Source organism: Triturus cristatus, chromosome 3_1, assembly GCF_964204655.1.
Source record: "Triturus cristatus chromosome 3_1, aTriCri1.1, whole genome shotgun sequence".
Classification (NCBI taxonomy): Eukaryota; Metazoa; Chordata; class Amphibia; order Caudata; family Salamandridae; genus Triturus; species Triturus cristatus.
The window spans coordinates 730,470,781-730,494,561 of record NC_140583.1 but is presented as its reverse complement, the minus strand read 5'-3'; the positions used below and the strand labels follow the sequence as shown (position 1 = coordinate 730,494,561).

Here is a 23,781-nt window from a genome sequence, read left to right as displayed (position 1 = left end):
TGGTTAAGATCAATGCGCACAGACTAAAGACATCTGTGCGCTAGAAAGGGCGCGAGGCACGCCAAGCAGCAGTCAGCGTAGGAGAGTGCATATCTGACTAGTGTCACAAAACAAAAGAACTATCAATTTTCAGTAAATACTAAAAACGCAACATATAAGAAGTACCACTCCGCATCTAATCAGACGCCAACCACGCCCCGTGCCCAACCGGACTAGAGTCCCAAGACCGTGAGCAGCAGCCACCAAAATGATTTCCCAGACGGAGTCAAATCAACGCTCACTGTGACATACATGCCAACATTTCAGAAGAGCAAAGTGGGAGATTGTTTAGAAAAAATCGGGAGAATGGGGCCGTGAATCGGGTTACTGTCATGTATTGGCTTTGGAAGTGTGCTGCTGCAGGATCGGACATTTGAAACGCAAATGCACGTTTTTGTCTTACCTTTCAGAAGCATGGAGCGCAATGGCGGGCAGAGAGTGTGATGCAAGTGTTGTGCACTGGCCTGGCAGGTTGCTGGCAGTGCATACCCCCGCCCTCCGTCATGTGTGGCAACCCCGGGCTGAAACAACTTCCCGGGCACCCACACAGCCGCCACCAGTACTTCACAAGTCTTTAAAAGACCATTCGCTTGTTAATGAGGCTTTGTTGGTTGATCACCCCTTCTAGAGCCCCTGCATCGCCACTCTGACTATTGCTGGAAGAATCAGCCCTTTACACAATAACAAAGCCCTGTCAGCTGAAACCCCGAAGAATATCGGGTTTCTAGATGCTTGCATCGGGAGGCGGGAGACTAGCCTTGAAACGGTAGTCTCCCGCCTGAATCGGGAGGGTTGGTGTACTTGGCATTTCTGCTGAGAGAGAGACCATGGGAAGCCCTACTTCCCGCTCCCCTTCCTTTTCCTCTGTACCCTTAAAGAACATGCGGCAGCTGCCTAGCATGTGCGTAATTAACACTCCTCAAGGGATAGAAATGGACACAGCCAACTCAGGCTGCCAGGTCACTTAAATCTGAGCGGCAAAGGACCAGCTTTCGGACGACTGCACGGACGGAAGCATGTAGAGGACACCGCAGCCAATCAGAGCTTCGGATTTCCGAGCGGCACACTATAATTGGCTGAGGTGGAACAAATCACAGGCCCTCTTACACGTTAGCAGTCCTCCCAATCACAGAGGACTCCAAGAATGTTGTTCAGGCAGAGGATTGGCTTTTCTGCGACCCGGAATTAGTAAAAATACGGACAAATTGCATGCGCCTTTGGAGTATCTATGCTTTAGACTACCGACTATTTCCAGGAGAAGCATACAGACGGTGCTAGTAAGTTTATAATGTCAGACTTTTTGAGTTTATGCACTGCCTTTGCGTGATTTAGAGTTCGTGTTTCGAAGTCTGTCCAGATTTCTCAATCCGCTATACCTCCAGTCCTTATCTACGTATGTTTCTTACGTTTAGGTTGCCACACAGTATTTGTTACATCACTATTTGTATACAGCCCAAACCGTGTCTCTCCCAGGCAATACCACGTGAGCAGGTGCCACTTGAATGCGCATTGCTATTCACTTTCATAGGATTCTAATAGTGAAATATAGATTTGGAATGAACATACATAGGTGTAAAACTAAAGTATCTATTAGATTTGTGTAATTTACACAGTGGTGGGAATGGAAGTAAACAAATTACCCTAATCCATACATTGATCAGTTGGTGGCTTTCAGAACAAGCATTGAAAATGCAATAGGTCTCGGCCCTCTAAGTTAAAACAATTCTGTTTGTAATTAGGTGGCTTTTTAGCTTTGCTTTTATTAGTGTCTTTCAAACTTTCATGTACATAACATGTATATGTATGCATGCATCTATATAGCTATGCAGATGTGTGTGTATATATGTTTATATATGTGTGTGTATATATATGTGGATATGTGTGCGCGTAGAAAGTAGAGGGTAGTAGAGAGAGAGAGGTAGCGTAAGATGTAGAGAGAGGTAAGAGGTAGAGAGTGAGTAGTAGAGAATGAGTAGTAGAGAGTACTAGAGTGAGTAATTGAGTAGTAGAGTGTGTAATGGAGTGCGTAGTAGAGTGGAGCATGAGTAGTAGAGAGTACTAGAGAGTGAGTAATTGAGTAGTAGACAGTGCGTAGCGGAGAGTGCGTAGCGGAGAATTAGGTGAGTAGTAGAGATAATTAGTAGAGTGAATAGTAGAGTGAGTGAATAGTAGAGTGAGTGAATAGTAGAGTGAGTGAATAGTAGAGTGAGTGGGGGAGTCGTGTGGAGAGAGAGAGGGGGGGTCGTGTGTGGAGAGAGAGGGGGAGTCGTGTGTGGAGAGAGAGGGGGAGTCGTGTGTGGAGAGAGAGGGGGGAGTCGTGTGTGGAGAGAGTAGTAGATAATGAGTGAGTCGTAGAGAGTGAGTACTTTGAAGACACTGACAACCTTAATAGAAGTGGGCCGTACCGTATTTACCTCCCCAGTAAAAATCACTGCCTGGGCTGAGGTATGCATTGTGTATGATTAATACCTCCTATTCCAAGTTTTCGATTTGGATACGAGTCTTCACACTCCGAATCGGTGTTTAAAGTGTGAAATTCCATTTGTTTATTATTTTTTTCAAGGCCTTTTACCCTGTTAAATTCCATCAGATTAGACATGCTGAAATCTGCCAGGGTAAAACATCTGTAGTGGGATCATCATTGCACAGCTATGCACTACAATCCCTGCGCAAACTCCTGATCGCAGAATTAAACCTGAGTTTGTCATCAGGGCATTAATCCTGGCATTTAAATAATGTGTAAGCCCTTCCAATTCAGATCGATGACAGAAATGAGGTCCAGAAAGGTAGAGTTAACGGCAGAGGATCACGCCATGTGTACAAGTAAGGTGCGGGGAGGAATATAGGAAAACCCAGGTCAGACCAGAGCAATCAAGTCACTGGACCATGTCAGATCCCAAGTCGGGACTCTGCACTTTTGTCATAAAAGATGACTTTTTCAACACGCCAATCTCTCGTATGTACCGAGGTATTATTTAACTGCGCTGATTTAACACCTCCTACTCTGGATCAGCTGTGTCCTATACGGTACATGTAAATCCACTGATTTCTTTCTTAAACTATGCCCAAATGAAGGCATGTGTGAAACGTTAATCCTGGCATTTAAATAATGTCTAAGCCCTTTCAATTCAGATCTTCCGTGGCACCGACATGGCAGAGAGGAGGCCTGTGGCATCGGGCGGCAACACGCAGCTAGAGACACACAGGGATCGCAATGTGTGACTGTCCCACGCACAGACATCGCGCCACTTCTCACACGAACACCCACAGACCAGAGACACATACATTGATGCCAACACACACATTGATGCTCTCTATCTCACACACGCACTCAAACACACCCTGGCAGAAAAACAGATTGGCCAGGCAGCCGCTGTAAACAAGCAGCTGTGTCTCAGAAAGACAGACGGAAGGGGAAACAAATAGTGCTTCCCCAGTAAATATAGGCACTAGTGGAACACCGCAGGTAAAAGATCCAATCCCGCAGGGCTTAGATAAAAGGAGACAGGGTGGCAACAATAAGGGAGTGACATGCCTGCAGTGCAATCATTGCACTGCCTTTGGCACAATTCGTGACGCAAAACAAAAGTTTAGCTGAGACGAGGCTTCTGGAATCGTATCGATTCCAGGAAACCTCGTATGACGAGGCAGCGCATGCGCTGCCTACGTCAGGCCGAGACCTAAAAAGAGTTAAAGGTGTGAGGGCCAAAGTCCTGGGTAGGGGAGTTGTTCTTAGTCCTGTGTACTACAGTGCTGCGATTAGTGTCTTTGAAAGTTATCGTATGGTCTGTCGTACATTTTTACATGTCTTTGCTTGTTGTCCATTTCAGTAGGGCAAGCTTTGAAAAAAATGCACAAGAAGCCAAGACATTTTATAATGGCTTAAACTGCATACTGCAGAGAAGTGTTGTGTTTTCTATTTGTCGTTTAAATCCAAGCGCATGTCTTGCATGCGCTCATGTTTTCATGTTTTCATTTGTAATCCTGGGTTTCCTTCACTCCATTTCATGCATGGATTTGACCCTGCGGTAACTTCACCTCTAACCACATCCCTTCACGGATTTCCACTTACTTTGACCCTCTTTTTTTCATCATAAAAATGTTTTGTTCTTGCTTTTTACAAATCAATCTGTCTCTCACATCATTCACGCTGACCTTCGAATTGGTACTGTGTATCAACCATTCGGGATTACACTTCGTTCTTGCGTGCCTATTCATTGTATGCCTCAAACTGCAGGTTTGGTGCATGCCATGGTGCAACTCTCTCCCCCCAAAAGCTTAACTTGAAGGAATCTCCATGCTCCATACACACACGTCATTGTGGACAGACCAGAGCTATCAGTTTAGTCAGTCTGTGAGTCTCTGAGGACACCTAAACAACGTTCTACCGCTGCTCACAAAATAAGAGAACAATGACGTCACTGCGAGTGCTTTCGGCACGTGTTCGGCGGAGCTCCGCCCCCTGGGATCTGTACAGCGCGAGCCTCTGGGTAAGGTCGCGGTGTGGTCGCTTTGTCCTTTTTAGGTCTCGCCTGAGCCAGCGCTTTAGCGCTGCTCTGACGAGAGCTTTAGTAAACGGGGGATTTGGCAGTGCAAACTAGTGCTTTTCAGGCCTCTAAATACAGTGCATGTGCGTCGGGCGCGCGCACCATTTGTCAGCCTACCTGATCACTTTCGCGGCTGCTTTGATGTTCTCAGTGAGCCGCGCGGCCACTGAGAACATCAAAGCGGCCGCGAAAGTGATCACCATTTGCCACCCCCTCCCTTGGCAGCTCGGATTTGTAGCTCAGCACGCTTGTAATATAGCGGTGGGGTTTTTCGGCTCTTCATGGCCCAGCGTCACGGGTGGCTTGTTTAGGACTGGTGCCCTGGTTGGCCCCATGACCCCCATTGCACTTCACGTTTTGTGCGTGCCAAAGGCAGAGTTGGCTAAGAATCCACACTTGGCTACAACTTCAGCATGTGCCACCGACATAGTTCTGCCCCGTGAGCGACGTCGCTGAGCGCTGGCTTCCAAGGCTGCCGTGAATATTTGGTTCGTATTCTGGAGAGTAGTTTTGTTTTGAAGGTTCGGATGTTGTCATCCAACTTCTGACATCATCTACATCACTTAGTCAGTCAGAGTGAGTAATGATTATTAGCCTATTGACATTTCTCCGGGAGGTATTACATATCCACAGAGTGTGGATAGAATTGAGTGCATGGATATGCGCGTGCGCGAGCATGCGTGATCTGGACGGCATACACCCATTCATACTTTGTACGTGCAAAGCGCCTGTCGCGTCACTGACCAGCTCTTCATGAAAAACAGCGTTGACATGATTGCTTGGGCAACCATTGTGTTCCATTTGTTCTGTGAGTCTCCGGGTGATGTAGCAGGCAGGCTTTTGGAAATTAAGCTTTTCAAATAGAGCTGTATTATTCTCCCATCCAGCAGATTTCCTGCGGCAGAACATTGGCAGGTGGCAACCGGAACTCGATGAAACATTCAGAGGATGGGAAAGAGGGCTCGTGCCAACGGGGCTTCCTGCCACCAGATCCATGTGGCAAGCCTTGTGGGGAGGCTGCACATCACCATTGGGAACCACTGAGAATGCGTTTACCACAGTATTGGAACAGACACGATGCTGTCGATCAGGATTCAGATGTCTAAACCCCCACAGAGCATCTTTCCTCAGTTTTGGTCTATAAATTTGCGGAGTCCTCTGCAGCCTAATTCTGTCATGATTAGGGTTACCACCTGGCCGTTTATTACCGACATGACTGGTATTTTAATGTCCCTGCCGGTGCAAAAATAAGAACAAGCATTGGCATAGCCAATAGGTCTCGCCTTTGGGTCCTTATATGTGTTTTGCCATGCAGTTGATGTTGTTGCACCAAGGATATTGTGCTGGATAACTAAACACTTATAAGGTCCCAAAAGCGAGACCTGTTGGCTATGCCAATGCTTGTTGGAAGTTAGCGAGCAAGGACTCGGCTCACACAGATACATCTAGCCATCAGTGACATCATTGGTGGGTACAAGGCCATTTTAGTTGACCCAGAAAGAAGAGTCTTCCTGTGTTAGTTTCACTCTTAAGCATTGCATGCTGTTTGCAAACCCATGCTGGTGGTTTGTTGTGGAGGGGACAAACCGTACTAGCCATCGTGCTGTTATTGATCCCATAGTCGTATTTCCGGAGTCCGGTGTATTTAAGTAATTAACATTTGCAGTGTGAGGTTCTTTTCGTAGCAGGAGGCCGCCCTTAAATGCATAACAGAGGCATTGTCCGTTTCTGTGCTCATCGGGAGATTACGCGCCCTGTTGTAGAGAGAGGTTTGCGTATATTAGTAGTTGAGCCATCATTTCCCTAAAACATATTGCAGTAAAAAATAGACATCAGTGGAAAAGCGCATACTGGGCCGTAATTTGACAGCATAATATAGACTTTGGTTAGGAGAGAAATGTGTGTGTCCCTTCAGGTTGGAGATTGCTCTATTTATCAGGGACATTTTAGAAAACGGTTCACTGTAAAGCAAGGCTGAGCTCCACGCAGTTACTTTCACTTTGACCTGTCACTGACTCTCCGCTGCCATCTCTTCCATTCTCACTTCTCGGCTCTTCAGTTTGTGCCCCTATCTACCATCTATGTGCATACTTCATTTGGTAACGTTTTTTGACAATTTTCAAAATTAATAATTAGCGTGACAATGATGTTGCCATAAATAACATCATGTGATGCCTGTCCCTGTGATATAATCGCAGGAATTGACATCGTTACTCAGGAGGGAGCCGCTTCCCCTAGAGTTCTGGTACCTGCTTAGGCCTAAGAGGCTGTAACAGAGGCATTTTGTGGAAGTTATCCTGGTCTTTTCCATGGAGATAACAGTAAATCATCAGATATGGGAATACAGCTTGGGAGGGGCACAGATGTTTTCAGTTGCAGTCAGTCTCATACTGTCTCCTTTCACATGGACATTCGTAGTCCCCGTGCCCCCTTTCCCGGAGGCCGGAGACTGCCCCCTTTCCCGGATGCCGGAGACTGCCCCCTTTCCCGGATGCAGGAGAATTTGCAAACCTTGTGTATAGGCAAAGCTTTGGCGATGCTCTGGTTTTATGGTGGGTGAAGCTCTGGTTTTATGGTGGGTGAAAAGGTAACAAAGAAGCTGGCCCTACACCTACCAGGATGGGACACACAAAGGAGGTCTTCATACTGCCAGGGCCTCGTCAACAGTTTCTAGGTCTTTATGTTCAGTGTCCATTTCTACCTCAATCTTGGAAAGGCATTGGAAGGGCTTTGACCCGGACTAACAACTCCAATTTTGACCCAGTTTACTGGCTTCTTGCCCACAGACAGCTGTAATGAACTTTTTTCAGTCACAGGCTGGATCGCCTAACAGTATCTAGCAGTGCCTACATACGATCATACATTGATGCTCGTGTTCTGGTCAAAATCCGGTATGGGCAGGGGGCGTATAGCTTTACAGATTCAATAAGAGTGAGTGAGACAGCTGCCTGAAGCCAGCCTGCAGTAAGGTTAGAGTTCGGAAGGCTAACACTATGGATTTGAAAACCATAAAACCTTCCTGGGAAACCCAAATATCTTTCTTAACCAGTATGTGATTCTGGGAAGATCAGTTTATGCTTCAGGTACCTTGAACTGGGTACGCTTTGGATTAAAGGCCAGTGTTAAGCAAAGTGTTAACTTGAAGTACAAGTTTCAAAGGAGAGAGAGAGAGAATGAAATAAGAGGATACACTTTTTTTCAAGATATCCCTGAACTATATTTAGAAGGAGGACAAATATGAACAGTTTTTGTAAAACGTTAATGTTAGACCTCCGGATTGTTTGTGCCCACTAGAATAGTGGACAGCATATGCCAGGCCAGCTACTCGCATGTGCTGCCTGCTGCCATGGGTTTATCGTTGCATTGCCACTAACCCCAGGCCTACTTGGCTCCAGACATTCCTTCTCCTTCCTTTCCACTGAGCTTGAATTTTCTACGTCGACTTTAAAGGTGTTTTCTGAAGCCCTCAATTGCTTTTCCTTGCGCTACGAATAATTGCATCAGTAAGTCTACTCTTGAGTGTTCTCCCTCTTCCCCCCCCCCCCCCCCCCCTTCTCTCATTTAGCGGGTTGCTACCCAGCTTCATCTGCGCTCTCAACTCTACCTTCCTACTAGTGCAAATTATTCCTTGTACTCCCACCTATGCTTGCGTATTCACATGCAGCATTTTCACCATTACTGGTCTTTTGCTTCTGAATCGCTACTATTTATCTTCTCTTTTCCACCGTTTAAATACTTTCACCACTTGTAATTTACATCGTTGACTTTCGCTTCCGAATTGCCTTTAAATCATGTCTTTCGCTTCTGTATTTGCCTTAATTCATGTATTTCCACACCTACCTTGACCCCTAGACATGTTATACAGAATAATTCAGGAGTAATATATATTTATATATGTCATTATGTTTTTAATAAAAAGGAGCCTCTGATTGTATTAATTATACTACATGTAGGGATCAAGCTATAGCTTATTTATTTGCCCGTTTTTCCTCATTTTAGATTCAGCTTGCTCTTCCGTTATAAGTCCTGATGATGATCTCGAACAGTTGAGATCGAAACGCCGTTGACCTTTTACAACAATACTCTTCCTATTCTATGAAGTTGCTTGAGGAGTTTTACACTATTGTTGTCAATGCAAAACTTCACCATCACTCTGCACGTCACACCTCTTTCACTTATTGCGTGAGCACCTGAATTCTATTGTTGTGGAAATAAATGTTTCACATGAACTGACTTATGTCCCTATGTACATTATTAATTTTTTTGCTCCTTTAAAATAATTAATCTTCAACTCTCTAACCATAAGTGCTCTCCTTAGGATCACTTTATTATTGGACCTTTTGGCCACACCCGAACCATTTTTTTTTTTACCGCATAAGCAGGTGCGAGGCACATGAGTGAAAAGGGGTTTGTCAGTGCGGCCCCCTTATTTTGCGAAGGGACAAATGATGGGTGCATTAAAAGTTTACTTGTTGGATTCAGAAGTAGCGGGGCAAATACACTGAGGAATGTGTAAATGCATGAGGCTGACGGCGATCTAGAGGCGCTTGGGCTCTGCTGGCAGCATGTGTGACTTGGCAAAGTAAAACTGTGCTGAAGGAAGTGATATATGAAGTAATCGCACGCACAAGATAATTTCCACCTGACGGCTAAACGTCAAGCAGCACTGCACTTGCCGCGAGGTGACAGTGCACCACCTCAAGTTGGGACATCAGAGGTGAGTGCAGAGTAGGGCTCAAATAAATACAGGCTCCAATCGACCTCAGTCGTGTAAGCGTGCAGGGCTCGAGGGCCGGGAGCACTTTTCGACTGAATTGCTGGTAAAGATGGCAAAGACTGACCACAATCGAACTCAGTTGGATTTTGAAACAAGAAGCTCCACAAAACCTTTCCAGGGTATAATGGTGGGGGCGGGGCAGGGTGAAGCAACCTGCAGGGGCGCAGGAATGGACCATGCTGGAGACTACAGTACTAGCGATGCATGCGAGTTTACAATCAATCATTGGGAAAATAGATGCATTAAGTCTCTGTATGGACAATATGGATACCAAACTAGACCAGCATGCCATGAGAATCAAGACAGAGCAGAGAATATTGACGACTGAAGATGTCAATTCAATGCGGTGGAAATGCCTCAACATTGAAAAAGTGTTGGTGGTCATTCAAGCGAAAAACGAGGACGTTGAAGCATGGTCATGCCGCAATCTCTGAATAACTGGTGTGCCAGAGTCCACCAAATACTGGCAAGATAGAAGCTTACGTGGAGACAGTGTTGACCATTATCTTCGGAGCTGATAGCTTATCACATCTTCTGGTGGTAGAGCGAGCCCTTGCTCGGTGTTCGCATGCCCCCCGCCTGGCACGACCCTGCACCAAATAATTGCCAAATTTCTGAATTATAAAGATAGTCTTGAAATTGGCATGCGAAAAACTAGACCTAGTTTGCCAAGGAAATCAGATTGTATTCTTTCCTGACTTCATGATGGCAGACCAAGCGGTCCGCAGGGAATTTCTACTGGTGAAAAAACAGTTGCAGAAAGTTGAGTTTAAATATGCAATGCTCTATCCAGCCAAGCCTCTGTATCTCTTATAAAGGGAAACGGACCGTCTACGTGACGCCCAAAGCTACCAAAAGGTTCCTTCAGTCCCTTTCACAGTGGAAGAAAGACCATCCTGAAGACGACATGGAGGAGAGGAGTTGGCCTAACGGCTAGGGCGGCCCACATAAAATTAAGGAAACCGGTTCGAGTCTCGGCAAGGACGCAACATACCGTGATTCTGGGCAAATCGCTTAATCTCCCTGTGCCTAACAAAAATGAATGTGTACTCATGTAACGCAACTGGTGCTTGTGTTAAAACGCTCTGATAACAATGCCTTTTGGGTCAAGTTCGTGCTATAAAAATCTCAGTTAAAAAAAATGAGAAGGAGGCGGTATGACCAAGGACTGAGCTCTTTGTTTTCTCTCATAGTTTTGATTCAGATATTCTAGGGGCCCATGCCACAAGCTGGATGACTGAGATTCTGGCAAAAGGTGTATGCCACAACATGTGGACAACGAACCCCCTGTGATGATCAGGGGTGGCAAACATTAAGGGTCAGTCATCTCTGTTACGTACAGGGGGATATGAGTGTCTGGTGACCCCACAAGGGAACATCCTGAATGTTTGCGATGAGTAGACCTGTTTTTCGTATCTACCTTTTTATTAAAATGTTTGTTTTGTTGTTTGCCATTCTGTGCGGGTGAGTATTTGGCACAGTTCTGATACCAAAGTGGAGATGGTGGGGTTAGAAAGGGTAGTTTGAGACATTGGCACCGACGGACTACCCACCGTGTGCTAACATGGCATATATTTGTTCTCTGGGGGCATACACCTGTCACATATACAGGTAAAACTCTCAGTTAGCTAGATTAAGGGATAAATTAAACTTCCTCACACGGAATGTCAAAAGGCTAAACAATCCCTGCAAGACACGTTTAGTCCTCCAGTTCCTAGACAGACATCACATAGAAATTGCTCTCCTGTAGGACTCATTTAAAGTGGCTCACTGATCAGAATCTAGGAATGCTCTGGGCGGTTTATAGGTTGGCCTCGTCCTATTCTTCATATGCACGTGGGGTGGTGATACTAGTTAAATGGGACATCCTCTTCACAGTGACAAACTCCAGGGTGGACACCCAGGGAAGGTACTTCATTGGTACATCCCATACCTTGGTTAATACATATGGGCCAAATGTGGATGATCCAGAGTTTTGCCTCTGTATGGAGGCATGTACATGAACTGGCCACAGGCATAGTTCGGTGGGGTGGAGGAGATCTTAATACATACCTAGAACCTACCATGGCTAGGATGGCAGTATCTGAATGGCACTGCAGACAATCCGCAAAGGTTATTTGTGAAGGTATGGAAGAAAGCGATATGGTGGACGCATGGCACCTGCACAATCCGCATACAACGGGAGGGTACATTTGTGTCCTCAGTCCATGGTACGTGGTCCAGGTTGGATTATTGGCTGTCCAGGGAGGTGTTTGTGGGCGGAGGTGGCGCATTTACCGTAAACATTATTGCCAATGTGAGATTCAGAATGCAGTTATAGCATGTAACTAGTTGGGACCTGCTGTTGGCCAGCAGCATGTGACCGATCCATTTAGTTATATTTCATTTCTGTTCAGTTTGTGAGGGGAGGTTTATTGCCGTGGATTGGTACAGTACTGGCTAATCGCCAGGAAATTATTATGCAGTCTGTATAAATTAGAAGTGATTCCCCTACCTCGGAGTATATTGTTAATCTGTTATATAGTGTACTTTACTGTAATTGCTTTTAACACTACCCCATAAGTGGTATTTTGGCGCTTTATGTTGAACAACATGCATTTGTTTGGGGGGGGCGGATTATTTTTGGTTATCGAGATTAGTCTTGCCCTCTTAAGGACTCCATGCTAAGCATTTACACCAGTTTTTATGTGGTATAATAAATTGAGTTAAGTGTGATCTTTAGTGGAAGAGGGGGATATATGAACTCATGCATTGGTTGGTGATATTAACAGATGACCTACAGGCAATTGGGTATTGCTAGGTTGCAGAGGTATGACCAGGAACTCTGTAATTATGTGAATGTGCGGATGTAGTGTTTCCTAATAAGTATAGAAATGTCGCATTTGCCATATAATGCATCATCTACTGAATAATTCGCAGATTTCAAAATAAGTTTCTAGCTCAAACGGTTCAAAAGTTACTAAATGCAACAATATGTTACTGCACAATGGAAGGGCATTTGTAAAGGGTGAATGGTCACCATGTCTGTTGATTATTGCCATATTTGGGTGGTAAGCCGGTACTATTGAGGTGCAACTGATGCCCAGACCGTGTTAACTAGTGTAAAAATAACAAACCAATGAAGTAATGCTATCGCAATGTGTGCTGCATTGCGCCACATAATTTTCCTTTTCTTGTCACATAATTTACTCAACCCAGTCGTATTATTTGGCCCTCCCCTGCCGTATAATTCCAGTGGCCCTGGGTATGACTTTTACAGATGAGGTTGTGGAAACCTTGTAGAGGTGCAATAATGACGATTAAGGCAAACATCAATGTGACTTGGAGTAGGATATGATCGCAGAGAGGAGGAATGCAGTCTATCTCTTGCACTCTCCCTCCTTCTCCCCCGTGCCTCCATCATGCAGTACTCCGGAAAGACAACAAGACAGCAGCCCCTTCCTAACCAGGCTCTTATTAAATTTCTAATGGGGGAAACACTGTCCAAACTCTCTCCACTCTTACTTCACTGTCTGATCTCTGCCCACAAAACATAGAAATAAAGACGGTACACTTCTACTGTTTGGGGAGGTGATTCCATATGTTTGTATTTAATTCAGCAGCATGACAACAAGGGCTCATCATTTAGGTAAGATTAAGACCATGAAAAGATGTCTGTTCACCCCCATTGCCCAACTAGGACAGCAGTGTACAGCCCCACCCCCACCCCCCAACCAGAACATATCTGTCAAGGTGTGACAACATGCCTCTCATCCTCTCCGACAGCGGAAATTCTTCTATAAGCGTCCCAGCACACCGAGGCTGCTCGGGTGCTACGTAGGTGCTATATAAAATGTATTATTTCAGTGTGAACTGTGAGTATTGAATAACGTGCTACCAGAATTAACACCAGAAGTTCAAGGCTCTATCTATTCATCTACATTCGGTCTATACGCTGCTGCTGCTACCAGTTCAGAAGAGTTGGGTTCTCTAGAAGGGATTCCTAGGGAGGGGGGGAGGTCAGGCAACCTAGTGAGGAATGGGTAAGCTCCACTTCCCAGGGCATGCAGAGTACCGGGAGGCACAATGCCCCCCTTTTTGTCCCCAATGCTCCCAGTAAGAAGAAGCTGGGCGTCAGCAGCCCGAATCACGCACAACAACTTGTTTCAGTGATTTACAGTATTTGAAAATCAAAGCTGCACACATCTGGCTGAGTAAATTTCCCGTGCCAACTGTGCCCGGAAGAAGACGCTATACAAATGGTGATCACATGAAGCATCACAAAACATGGAATATGTGAGGACTGTCCCACGATTCAGTGTGCCCCAGCAGTACAACTATTATCCATTTACAATACACACCTGTAATACACTTGTGTTAAATGAAGTGGGTTTCCTCTCCCAATTGATAATCTTGTTAAAATATTGGAAATGTAGCAAACCCACTATAAATCTTCTATCTCCCTATGATGATTCCTCCTCTGAAGATGGTATGCATTCCTTGCAGTGCACCAGCCTAGCACTTGCCCTAGCTGGAGACAACCGGTGGCAGGGGTGGCATCAACATTAGCTACCTGCAGAAACCGAACAACAAACTCGGTCAGGAAAAATCTGGCCTTTATGATCATGTGCGTCAGAGTGCCTCATGTGAACAGTCCAGACAGAACTGAAAAGCCAGGTCCTCCCTGGAACGGAAACCAGCATCCTGGGACCAGTTTCGGAGCATCACCCATCAGCCAAGCTAGCTTGAATCCAGTGGCATGGTGAGCACGTGATCTCCCGTCTGCGTATACCCGGTGCACTTAGGCCGAGAAAGGAAAAGACACACAGATGATGGACGGAAAGCAGAGCAAATCAAACCTTCACCTCCAGTCAAGAGTTCTTGGTTAAATCTATTGTTCTTTTGCTCACCATGCCACCCCAGTTCAGAGCCAGCCATATGCAAATCAGTCTTGACCCTGTTCCTCATGGGAACAGTCCAGGCCAAACTGCCAATCCAGGTCCTCCCTGGAACGGAAACCAGCATCCTGGGGCCGGTTTCGGGGCATCACCCCATATCAGCCAGGCTAGCTTGAATCCAGTGGCATGGTGAGCCCTGGACCCACGTTTAGGCATACTTTCCTCTATCTACAGGGTATCCACTGCAGGTGCCAAGCCTAGTTTCTGGACCAGCCAAAGGAGCACCAAGGCAAGCTTCAGTGATGTCAGGTCGTAGCAAATTGGCATAGCAGCTGTCTGGCTTAACTGGATCCTTCATCAGTCTGAGATTCCAGTAGTGGAAACTCATAGGGCCAGTACCATCCCAAAAACACACCCAAATAAGGAATGCATGCTGGTATAACGTTCCAGCCCTGTATGCAGAACAAGAGACATGCACCTCCATGGCTCAGTTGCTGACTAGGGACAGTGCATCTGGCAGGGGTGATGACCTAGGCCTAATGGTCTCTGAGGTACAATGTAAGGGGCCTCCAGCTTATGAATGCCAGGGTTTCCAGTCCCCAATGCATAGCGCCTGAATCCGGTTAAACAAGTCAATGTTTACTTGTGTGGAAATCGTTTTCCTCACTGGTGACTATGTATGTTGCATGTGTCCAATTTAAGTGGATTTCCTCAAGGGAGATAAAGGATTCATGGATAGGGTGCCTTGTTCCATAGCTTGACAGGTGCTAAGTATTTCATCCAGTTTGTGTGCAACTGCACTTACCTCAGACTTCTTTGGGCAAAACTACCCCATTGTCTCCCATTGCGCGGGTCCAGATGTACTCTTCATAAAAGCCAGTTCGTTCAGGATCTCTCATCTAATAGTTGCAAATAGAGTGCAGGAAGACACTAGGTGGTGTTTGCCCAAGACGGAGCATGTAATTGATATGGGGTGAGCTGCAGAAAACTGTGTTTCGGCTTGAAACCAGATCTGTGGCTAACGCTACCTGAGGTGAATAGTAGAAGAGGTAGCATTTGCTCTAAAGGTAGGAAAATGTGGATTAGGAGCCCCAATATGCATACTTTTTTTGCAGAAAAGAACTAAGTTCCAGTCCACACCAACTGGCGACAAAAGGTGAGCACCTGGCCCACAATAGTAATGTTACTGTGTATACAAAATGATTCATACGGTACAGGCTACACAAAGTTGTGGATTAACTCAAAAAGCAGTTCGTTGTCGTGCTACTTGCAGGTTACTTGACAGGCTGAGAACGTAGGAGATCTATAGCCAGTAATACACACAAAATGTTGGGTTTGGTTAGGCATTCGTTTATGCGTATTTTCTGAAAAAATATTCCTTACGATATGCTACCATCCTGCATATAGGCAGTAACATTGAAGGTTTGGATATTAATAATTGTCCGATACCAGAAAATACTCGTGCAACCCCTGGGGAGATCGATTCTAGAGCATCAAAGACTAAACTTGTAGTATGGCTGGACCTAGCACTCCATTCCTATCGTACCCCTCTTCATCCTTCCATTAACCACTACCACTTGGCCGAACCATCACCTTGCCAGCTCCTTCATGAGGCCAATTTCTGAGGCCTCTTTCATCAAATTGCTGAGAAACCGCCAGCAAAATTTTGATCTCCGGGTACTGGGTCAGGTCATCTTCTATTAGATAACTGAGAAGAATCCGGCTGCACACCTACCAAGCATGGGCTAAACACTCTGGGATTTGGGTGTAAAGCTCTTGTACAAGAACGACTTTGGCAGCTCTCAAAATCTTGGTCGTTTACTAATGAGTGTCCAGGCGGTGATCGTTTGGGTATACAGAAGTACAGAGAGGCAGTTAAGTTAGATGTTTCTGAACATTAAATAGTGTGCTTCATTACCAAGCATGGAAAGAAAGTACAAGCATTTTATCTTGCAAAAACATTGTGATCTTAAATCTGCTGTCTTGGAAGTAGAAAACTGCAATCCCTACAAACTAACACCCAGACAAAAACCTGCAGTTCATCAACAATTCTTTCCCCTTGTAATTCCCAGGGCTATATTCTGTAATGTATTTTTTTTGCTTTCTCTGCAGACACCGGCTCTTCTGTTCTCTTCTTGCTGGCCAACTGCTGAGAATCATGATTATCCCAGTGAGGTGTTTCACCTGTGGAAAAATTGTCGGCAATAAATGGGAGGCATATCTCGGACTCCTGCAGGCGGAATACACAGAAGGGTATGCATTTTTAATGTTATATGGTACCACCTTTTCAATACTACTTGGAGCTTTTCACTGTTTACACGCAAGTACCATTTCACTCACTGATTTTTACGGTTCTGTATTATTGTCCATTTATCACTTTGTGTTATTGATTAAGAAGATTAACAGAATGAGAGGAGTGCGAGGTGACAACTGAAGTCACTGGTGTGCTTGTGGCGAAATGTATTAGAACAGATGAGACGCGTACTGTCCTAAGTATGTTCTTGACTTTATGTGATATGCTGGTGAACCTGGCTGTGCTATGCAAGGGGCATTTTTGTGCTGGCCAGTTTTAATCCCAGTATTATAAACACACTGTGTGTGTATTATAAAGTAGAACTCTTTATACAAAAAGTAGTTCTTATGAATGGAAATACATTTCGGGCCTTGAACGAATCAGTAACTTAAGCCAAGAAAGTCCCACTAGTCTGATATGTTTGCTGTTGCTAAAACACTAAATCCATCTCAGAGGCAACTTCAAAGCACTGGATGGGGAAGATAGTGAGGAAGGAGCTTTTTGATTTGGGGGGGGGAGAGAAACCAACAATAAAACGGCCCCAAAATGCACTTTCCACCCTGGCTGGTAGAGAGGTATTGCATAAAGAGATTCCACATCTAGATGTCTGGTTGAGTAAACCGGAAGGTTGGAGCATGGAGAATAATGCAAGGCATAAGGGGAGCAGAAGCTTAAAGTATGGATGGCATCCTGTGCATGAACAGTTGTCCATCTGGAGATAGAAGCTGGGCCTGTTGAGATAAAAAAATGTGAGATTTTCTGTCAGAGGGATACTAGTCCAGGAACATCATATGGTTTAGGAGTTGGACACCTCCCAGTCTTGTAGTGGCTGGACTCCAACCACAGGCAGCTGACTCAAGAACAAATCCTCTTATTTGCAGGGTCCACAAACAGAAGTAAGTGATGGCAGTAGTTTGAGCTAGTGCCGATAGTTATACTCCCTGTCAGTCTTTCAAGATTTCCTCGTTTGATTATTAATTACTAATCGCAAAAGTACAATCTAAAAACTTTTATAATTGCAATTCCTATCATAAAAACAGCTATAAGGGTATCTACAAGTTAAAAAGAAGCAAAACAATTCCATCGAGCGTTAATATTAAAACTGCAGTATACAGTGAGGTATCATACTTTAGTACTAGATAAGACAGTTAAACATATATAGCAGCATTCACATTTAGGGCACACTTCAAAAAGGCTACGGCAGCTAAAATAACAGTTGGATCTAAAAATAATTGTAGGTGCAAAAAAGCAGGTCTATATTGGTTAAAACCTCTAGACTTTAAAACAGGAAGCAAATATTTTTTTCATAGAAAATATGTCGGATAGAATAGTACCAAATGATTCAAGGTTTGTAAGGACATTCCATCACACGGCCATGTTAAAATGGAATTACTATCATATTGACCAGGAGGGAAAGAGAGACTGCACCGTATTTAGCCCAAAAGAAAACCTTATGAGCAGGGATCTCTCTCAGGCATTTTTCATGTAAGATAAGGCTCTGTACAAGGGTTTGTTTGTATTATCTTACAGGCTCTTAAGATTTTTTTCCAGGGCCCTCGATTCCCTCGTGTCCATGGTTTGTCAGAAATATTTCTCATTTATCCTCTTCCCATCCGCTTTAACAATGGACTGGGGAGCATAATATAGCTCCGGGCGCTCCAAATCCGTGGCCAAGTTATTTCTATATGCCAGCCATTGTATCTTGTGCCCCAGATCACAGTCCAGACAATCGTTAATTAGTTCCCGAATAAAAGCTGTATGGTATGGTCCCCACACCCAAACTGAGACCCATGAAAGTAATGGGGCTGTTTTTACAGTGTCTTCACGAACCCAGGCCCAATTCATCTAGAATAAAGGTGTTGGAGCTTGCCAGGCCAATCCTGGGCAGTGTTCAGCAAAATCGATTCTCTTCCCTCTGTATGTTTAGAGAATTAAGATAACCCCAGAAGGCCGCACCATACAGAAGTACTGGCAGACATTTCATCCTATAAATCTGGAGAGGGAGAACTATAGGTTTATTGCCTATTTAGGTGGAAAACTTAAAAAGAACAGCACAATCTTGATTATGTCGACCTCTAATAGGCATACGTGGGCCCTAGTTGCTGTGATCGTCGAAAGTGACTCACAAGTATGGAAAAGAGCTAACCCGCGAGATTGCACTACCTTGAATACATATAGACTTAACTTTGGTGGTAGTGTTCCCACAGATCATTTTATGGGTTTTGGAAATACGAGTGTCTAAATCGATGTCGTTCATAAAACTTACAAACCAATGCACCAATTTTCTTAAGACATTAGCTGTCCGACATAATAGAACCGTATCATCTACATACAAACGAGAGTGGACAAAAGCAGAATTTACCTTAGGCATATCCTTTCCATTTTCCATCAGAAACCTATTTAAGCCATTGATGTACAATCAGAATAAAAGGGGTGCCAGTACGGAACCCTGCCTGATACCTCTTGGAAGGCTAAAAGAGTCAGTGCACTCCCCTTCTTACCAAACCTAAAGGAAGCGGCTAGCTCAGAGTGCATAGCTCATAAAAAAAATTGATCATGTTTTGTGGCAAACCCATATCCGATAATATCAGCCATAACTTTGATCTATTAACTTGGTCAAAAGCTCTGCTTGAATCCATGAATGCTAGGTGGGTTGTACTTTTCTATGCCACCACATATTTGCCTATCATCAGCTCTACATTTAAGCATTGCTCCATAGTTCCCTTCCCCTCCCTAAAACCATACTGGGCTTAAAATATTACTAGTTTGAGCCCATTCCTCTAAACTCCCCGAAATAACTCGTCCAGCCACCTTTAAAATTGAATTTAGCAAAGAGATTGGCCGGTAGAAGCAAGGGTTCTGATGTTCCAGTTTTTTAAAAAACTGGCACAATTGTAGCACACCTGCAATTCTGTGATATTTCTCTTGCTGCAACTGCATTGAGAATGTTATTTAGCATAGGTGCCCAAAATGGAATATTTAGTTTATATAAATCCATTGGGATTCCATGAGGGACGGGCGCCCTATTGGCTGGACTAAGGCTAATCGTCTCTTGTTTCCTCGAACTCAGTTGTTAAAGGACTAGGGAACTCGATTATGTGCTAATCACCTTCTTTATGTCTTCTTATGTCACCTGAGTAAATATTGCAGCCACTGTTCCGATTTAAATATTGTTACTTATATCATCGTTAACAAAGTAGAAGAGAGTCGCTACCCCTAACTATTTGCCAGAAGCTCCCAGAGTCCCTCTTGGCACAGGCGGTCATTAGTTGTCCCATGATTCCTCCCTTAGAAAGAAAATACTATGTTTTATAGCCTCTTATACCTTGATCTTGCCTGTATAATGTCTTGTCTGCTTATTGGCCTAGTATTCAGAGTCTCCCTTAACCTCTGATTCGCTGGTCTATATTCTCGATCAAACCACCCAGATTTAATTTGCTTCACTGGGGAGGAGAGGCTCTTCATAATTTATTTAATAGATTTAGTAAGGCTCCCAAAAGCTTCCAGAGCCTCATCTGGAGGAGGATCAGCCCTAAGCAAAAGATTCATAAGCAGGTTCATGTTAGTAACCACAAGGGACTTAAATGACTCAAAGTTCAGAGTATTACGCCACCTAATTCTATGCCCCTCATCGATAGGCTCCATCCCAATGAAACCAGGGTTAATATTACTTACTGCACCTCTAGGTGTTAAAAATTAGAGCTCTGTAGGGTTATGATCACTATTGCTTGTAGAAATAGCGTCACCTGATTTAACCCGTTCTCCCATTGACCTTGATGGAACAACTATTGACTATATTTTTCTCTTACCCCACCCTATAAGAGTTGGTTTGGCACTGAAACCATGCCCTACAAGTGAACCTAAGTCTATAAGACCAATGAGACTTATAGCTCTTATCAACCGCTGGCCTCTATCATCAGTGCCAGTAAATTGGCTATATTTAGATTTCTCGCGTAAGGATTTTCATTTAATTAAAGTAAACCTATCTTAGAATTAGAATCACCCCCTAAAACCAAATTAAAACTTCGCAGCCATTGAAGGGCCCTAGTTTCTGAAATGTGCAGTACCTTAAATAGTGCAGAGATTTGGCAGCCCAAGTTTATCATTGCATTGTAAAAATTAGCCAAGAAAAAATTGAAATCTCAAGTTGCCACCACTCGTATTGCCTGGATTCCAGTATGCTTGACGGGGATCACTGTAATTATGAACACATTTTTTATGCGAATCAGAATAGATAGGACACCTTGTGCTCTAAGGCTTCCACCATTAGTTCAATTTTATGCATTTTCCCCTACAAAGGAGCAATACATTTGTCTATTATTTGTTTCAAATGATAATTTTTCAGTTCCCAGGTTCCTATTGTCCTTGCTCCTTTCCACTTCATTGGCAGTGGCTGTGGGCAGCTCCTTTTTCTTGGTGCCCTGTGTACATTTCCTTTGAACTACTGGCGCACACACACTATCATCTGGGCGTTCTTTCTCCCCACCCCTTCTCCTCCCCCTATGGTTGTCCGTTCAACTTCTGATGCATCAGATGCAGAGGGGGAGATTGTTAGTTCCACAGTAGATACACAGTTATTGCTCTGTTTGGTTATAAGTTGTGCAGGCGGCTCTTGAGGGTCCCCTCTTCCCCAAACTCCGACGTCGTTCAGCTATGTCTGTTTCTTTCGATATTTCCCCCACCACTATTGCCAAGTAGTTATCCAGTGTAGTCGTGGTCCCGGGGCTTGGCGGGACTTCCCTTACTCTTCCCCAAATCTAATTTCCGCGTACCCATTTTTACAGCCTTGTTAAATTAGGGCTGCATAGAATGGGGAAGATGGAGAGAAAAGCCACGACTGGTTGGCCAGCCCAGCCTCCTCCGGGCTCTGACTGGTGCAGATGGGCCAACTCTTTGCCTGGTCTTCGCCCGGGCACGTCCGGCGAAGTGGGAGCCCCAGGCAAGTAAATATGCGCCTTCCGATGCGGGCTGAAGGACTTCAGTGGCGGCGGTGACGTTTCTGGGGCTTGTGGTCCTGGTCCCACCAGCATGCAAACTTGGATGTCCCACAAAGCGGGAGCCCAAGCAGGTAAATACGTGCCTTCGGGCGTGGGCTGAAGGCAGTCGGTGGAGGCAACGGCCACAGGTGTTTCTGGGGCATGTGGTCCAGCCCCCACCAGCACGCAAACACAGGTGTCCCGGTCATTTTCCTAAGCACTTATGAGAGGGCAGTTGTCTTGTTTTGATGAGTGCTGGAGACCATGCCATGGCACTTACTTGGCTCAGTGCGATAGGCTCTGCTCTCAGAGTGCAGAATTGTAACCTATGTCAATGATTCTTAACCTGTGGTCCAGTGACCATGGGGGTCTGCAAAACCTACTCAAGAGGTATGCGACTGTGTAGAAAATTAAATATTAACAGATTAATAAATGTACATAAATGGCCGCTGTAAATGGATTTGTGCAGCGACTGGGGGCTAAACCAATGGATGCAATGCTCAATAGCTATAGGTCTAAATATATAGCGATTGCATTGTATGGCTTGGCCATTTAGGGTTATAAGTCAATGGAGGGGATACAGACAGTTGAAAATACATTTCTACGTTCCCTCCTGTCTGTACTTCAATCCACTCCTACTTTTTCAATTCACCAGGAATTAGGTGTTGGTTACGTAGCAGACTGGTTGAGGCAGGCTCCGCTTCTTTGCTGGCTTAAAACCTGGCTTAACCCCCAATTAATGCTGAACCATAAGATAATCAGTGATTGTCACCCTGGACCTAGCTAACAAAATGCCATTGGCTAAAATATTTTAAGAATACTTTAACTAAGCGTGGACGTCCAGACTTATTCGATTCCCCGGATAAAGTAAGAAAAGATGATTTGGCATGGGTAAAAATACACTTACTGGATCGGAGAAGGTAGAGCGGAAGGAGTTCAAATTAATGAAACCGACAGTTAAAGTCCATTTTTTGCTAAAAACCACCCCCGTGATTGAACCTTATCTGAGGATTGTCACAAAGCTGTTTCACCGCCTGCTCTTAACAAGATTTCGTTTTAATCGAATTCATTTTTTTCTGGGTAATTTGCAAGGTTGGAGCAGGACGTGTGATTCCGGTCCTTGTACCTGTGATAATTCTTCGATACAGGATACAATGCATTTTATTATGTTTTATGACCACTATAGCGCTATCCGCAGGAGGTTCTTAGTCCCAATTTTAAAAGGGAAAGGTTTTATTCAAGTTAAACCCGCTTTACTGTACTTACAAATGCTTAATGACCCATGGGAGATTTTTAAAATTGCAAGCTTTCTTGTCGCAGCCGTGATACTTAGGAAAATTCGGCACCCTATGTTAGCATGAGTATTTGTAAAGTCCATTTTATTACTCTTTTAATACTTGCCTTTTTATTACTAAATTATTTTTATTGCAATGATGTACTGTTTTAATGGTTTTAACCACAGCCAAGATGTTTATGCAATTTCATGAACTTTGTCTTATTCCCACCCTAATTTTCTCTAATCGCCCTATTGATGATTCGGTTATATTTTACTGTGTACTGTATGTGTTTTTATTGTGTACTGTATGTGTTTTATGTATTGTATTGCGATTTAATGCATGGTACTTTTTATGGTTTTTAGTAACCGAATAAAGTGGTTTTGATTATGGTGTACATAAATGAAGAAGCAAAATGAACTGAATTTTAAAAGTTCTGTAAATGTTGCAGAGTTTGAAAATGGAGGCTAAAAATCCTGGGAGCGGTGCAAATACATCAAACAGAATACAGTATGGCCTCAATTGAATTTAGTAAAGCTAAAAACTTCCCACTAAAGCGTAGAATTTTTAAGTGTATCGATAAAATATTTCATAATTTGTATATTTGTTTAATAAATGCTTGTTTTTGTATTTTCGTGTGCATTGTTTTGTGGTTTAACCCCTTGAGTGCCCCGCCCTTTCCCCGCCCTGTGCCGGCCCTTTCATTAGCGGGCAGGGTTCATGACGAGAGTCTCGTCATGGGCACAGCGCAACCGCGGCCCATGACGAGACCATCTCGTCATGGGCACTCAAGAGGTTAAATTATCAAATGCTTAGCCCATGGCCCGCAGCTTCCAGTAAATAAACAGTGGGGGGGTCCCCGTATTCCAGTAATGATTAAGTGGTGGCACACAGAAGCCAACAGTTTGAGAACCACTGACCTAGGTTACCTAGTGGGCTTCTTTAATAAAGCCCATCATGAATGTTACCTTGTATGTCCTGGGCACAAACGCACCAAG

General features: G+C 44.3%; 1 protein-coding gene across 1 annotated transcript in view; it reads left to right on the top strand.

The window, feature by feature from the left end:
• The first annotated feature begins 1,176 nt into the window (after positions 1-1,176).
• The window catches only part of POLR2L (RNA polymerase II, I and III subunit L), a 43,229-nt gene continuing 20,624 nt past the window's right edge, over positions 1,177-23,781 (top strand). Inside the window, exons 1-2 of the mRNA XM_085644885.1 lie at positions 1,177-1,316; positions 16,353-16,493. Of these exons, the coding sequence (XP_085501011.1) occupies positions 16,399-16,493 (95 nt within the window). The 5' untranslated portion in view covers positions 1,177-1,316; positions 16,353-16,398. The remainder of the gene's footprint in view (positions 1,317-16,352; positions 16,494-23,781) is intronic.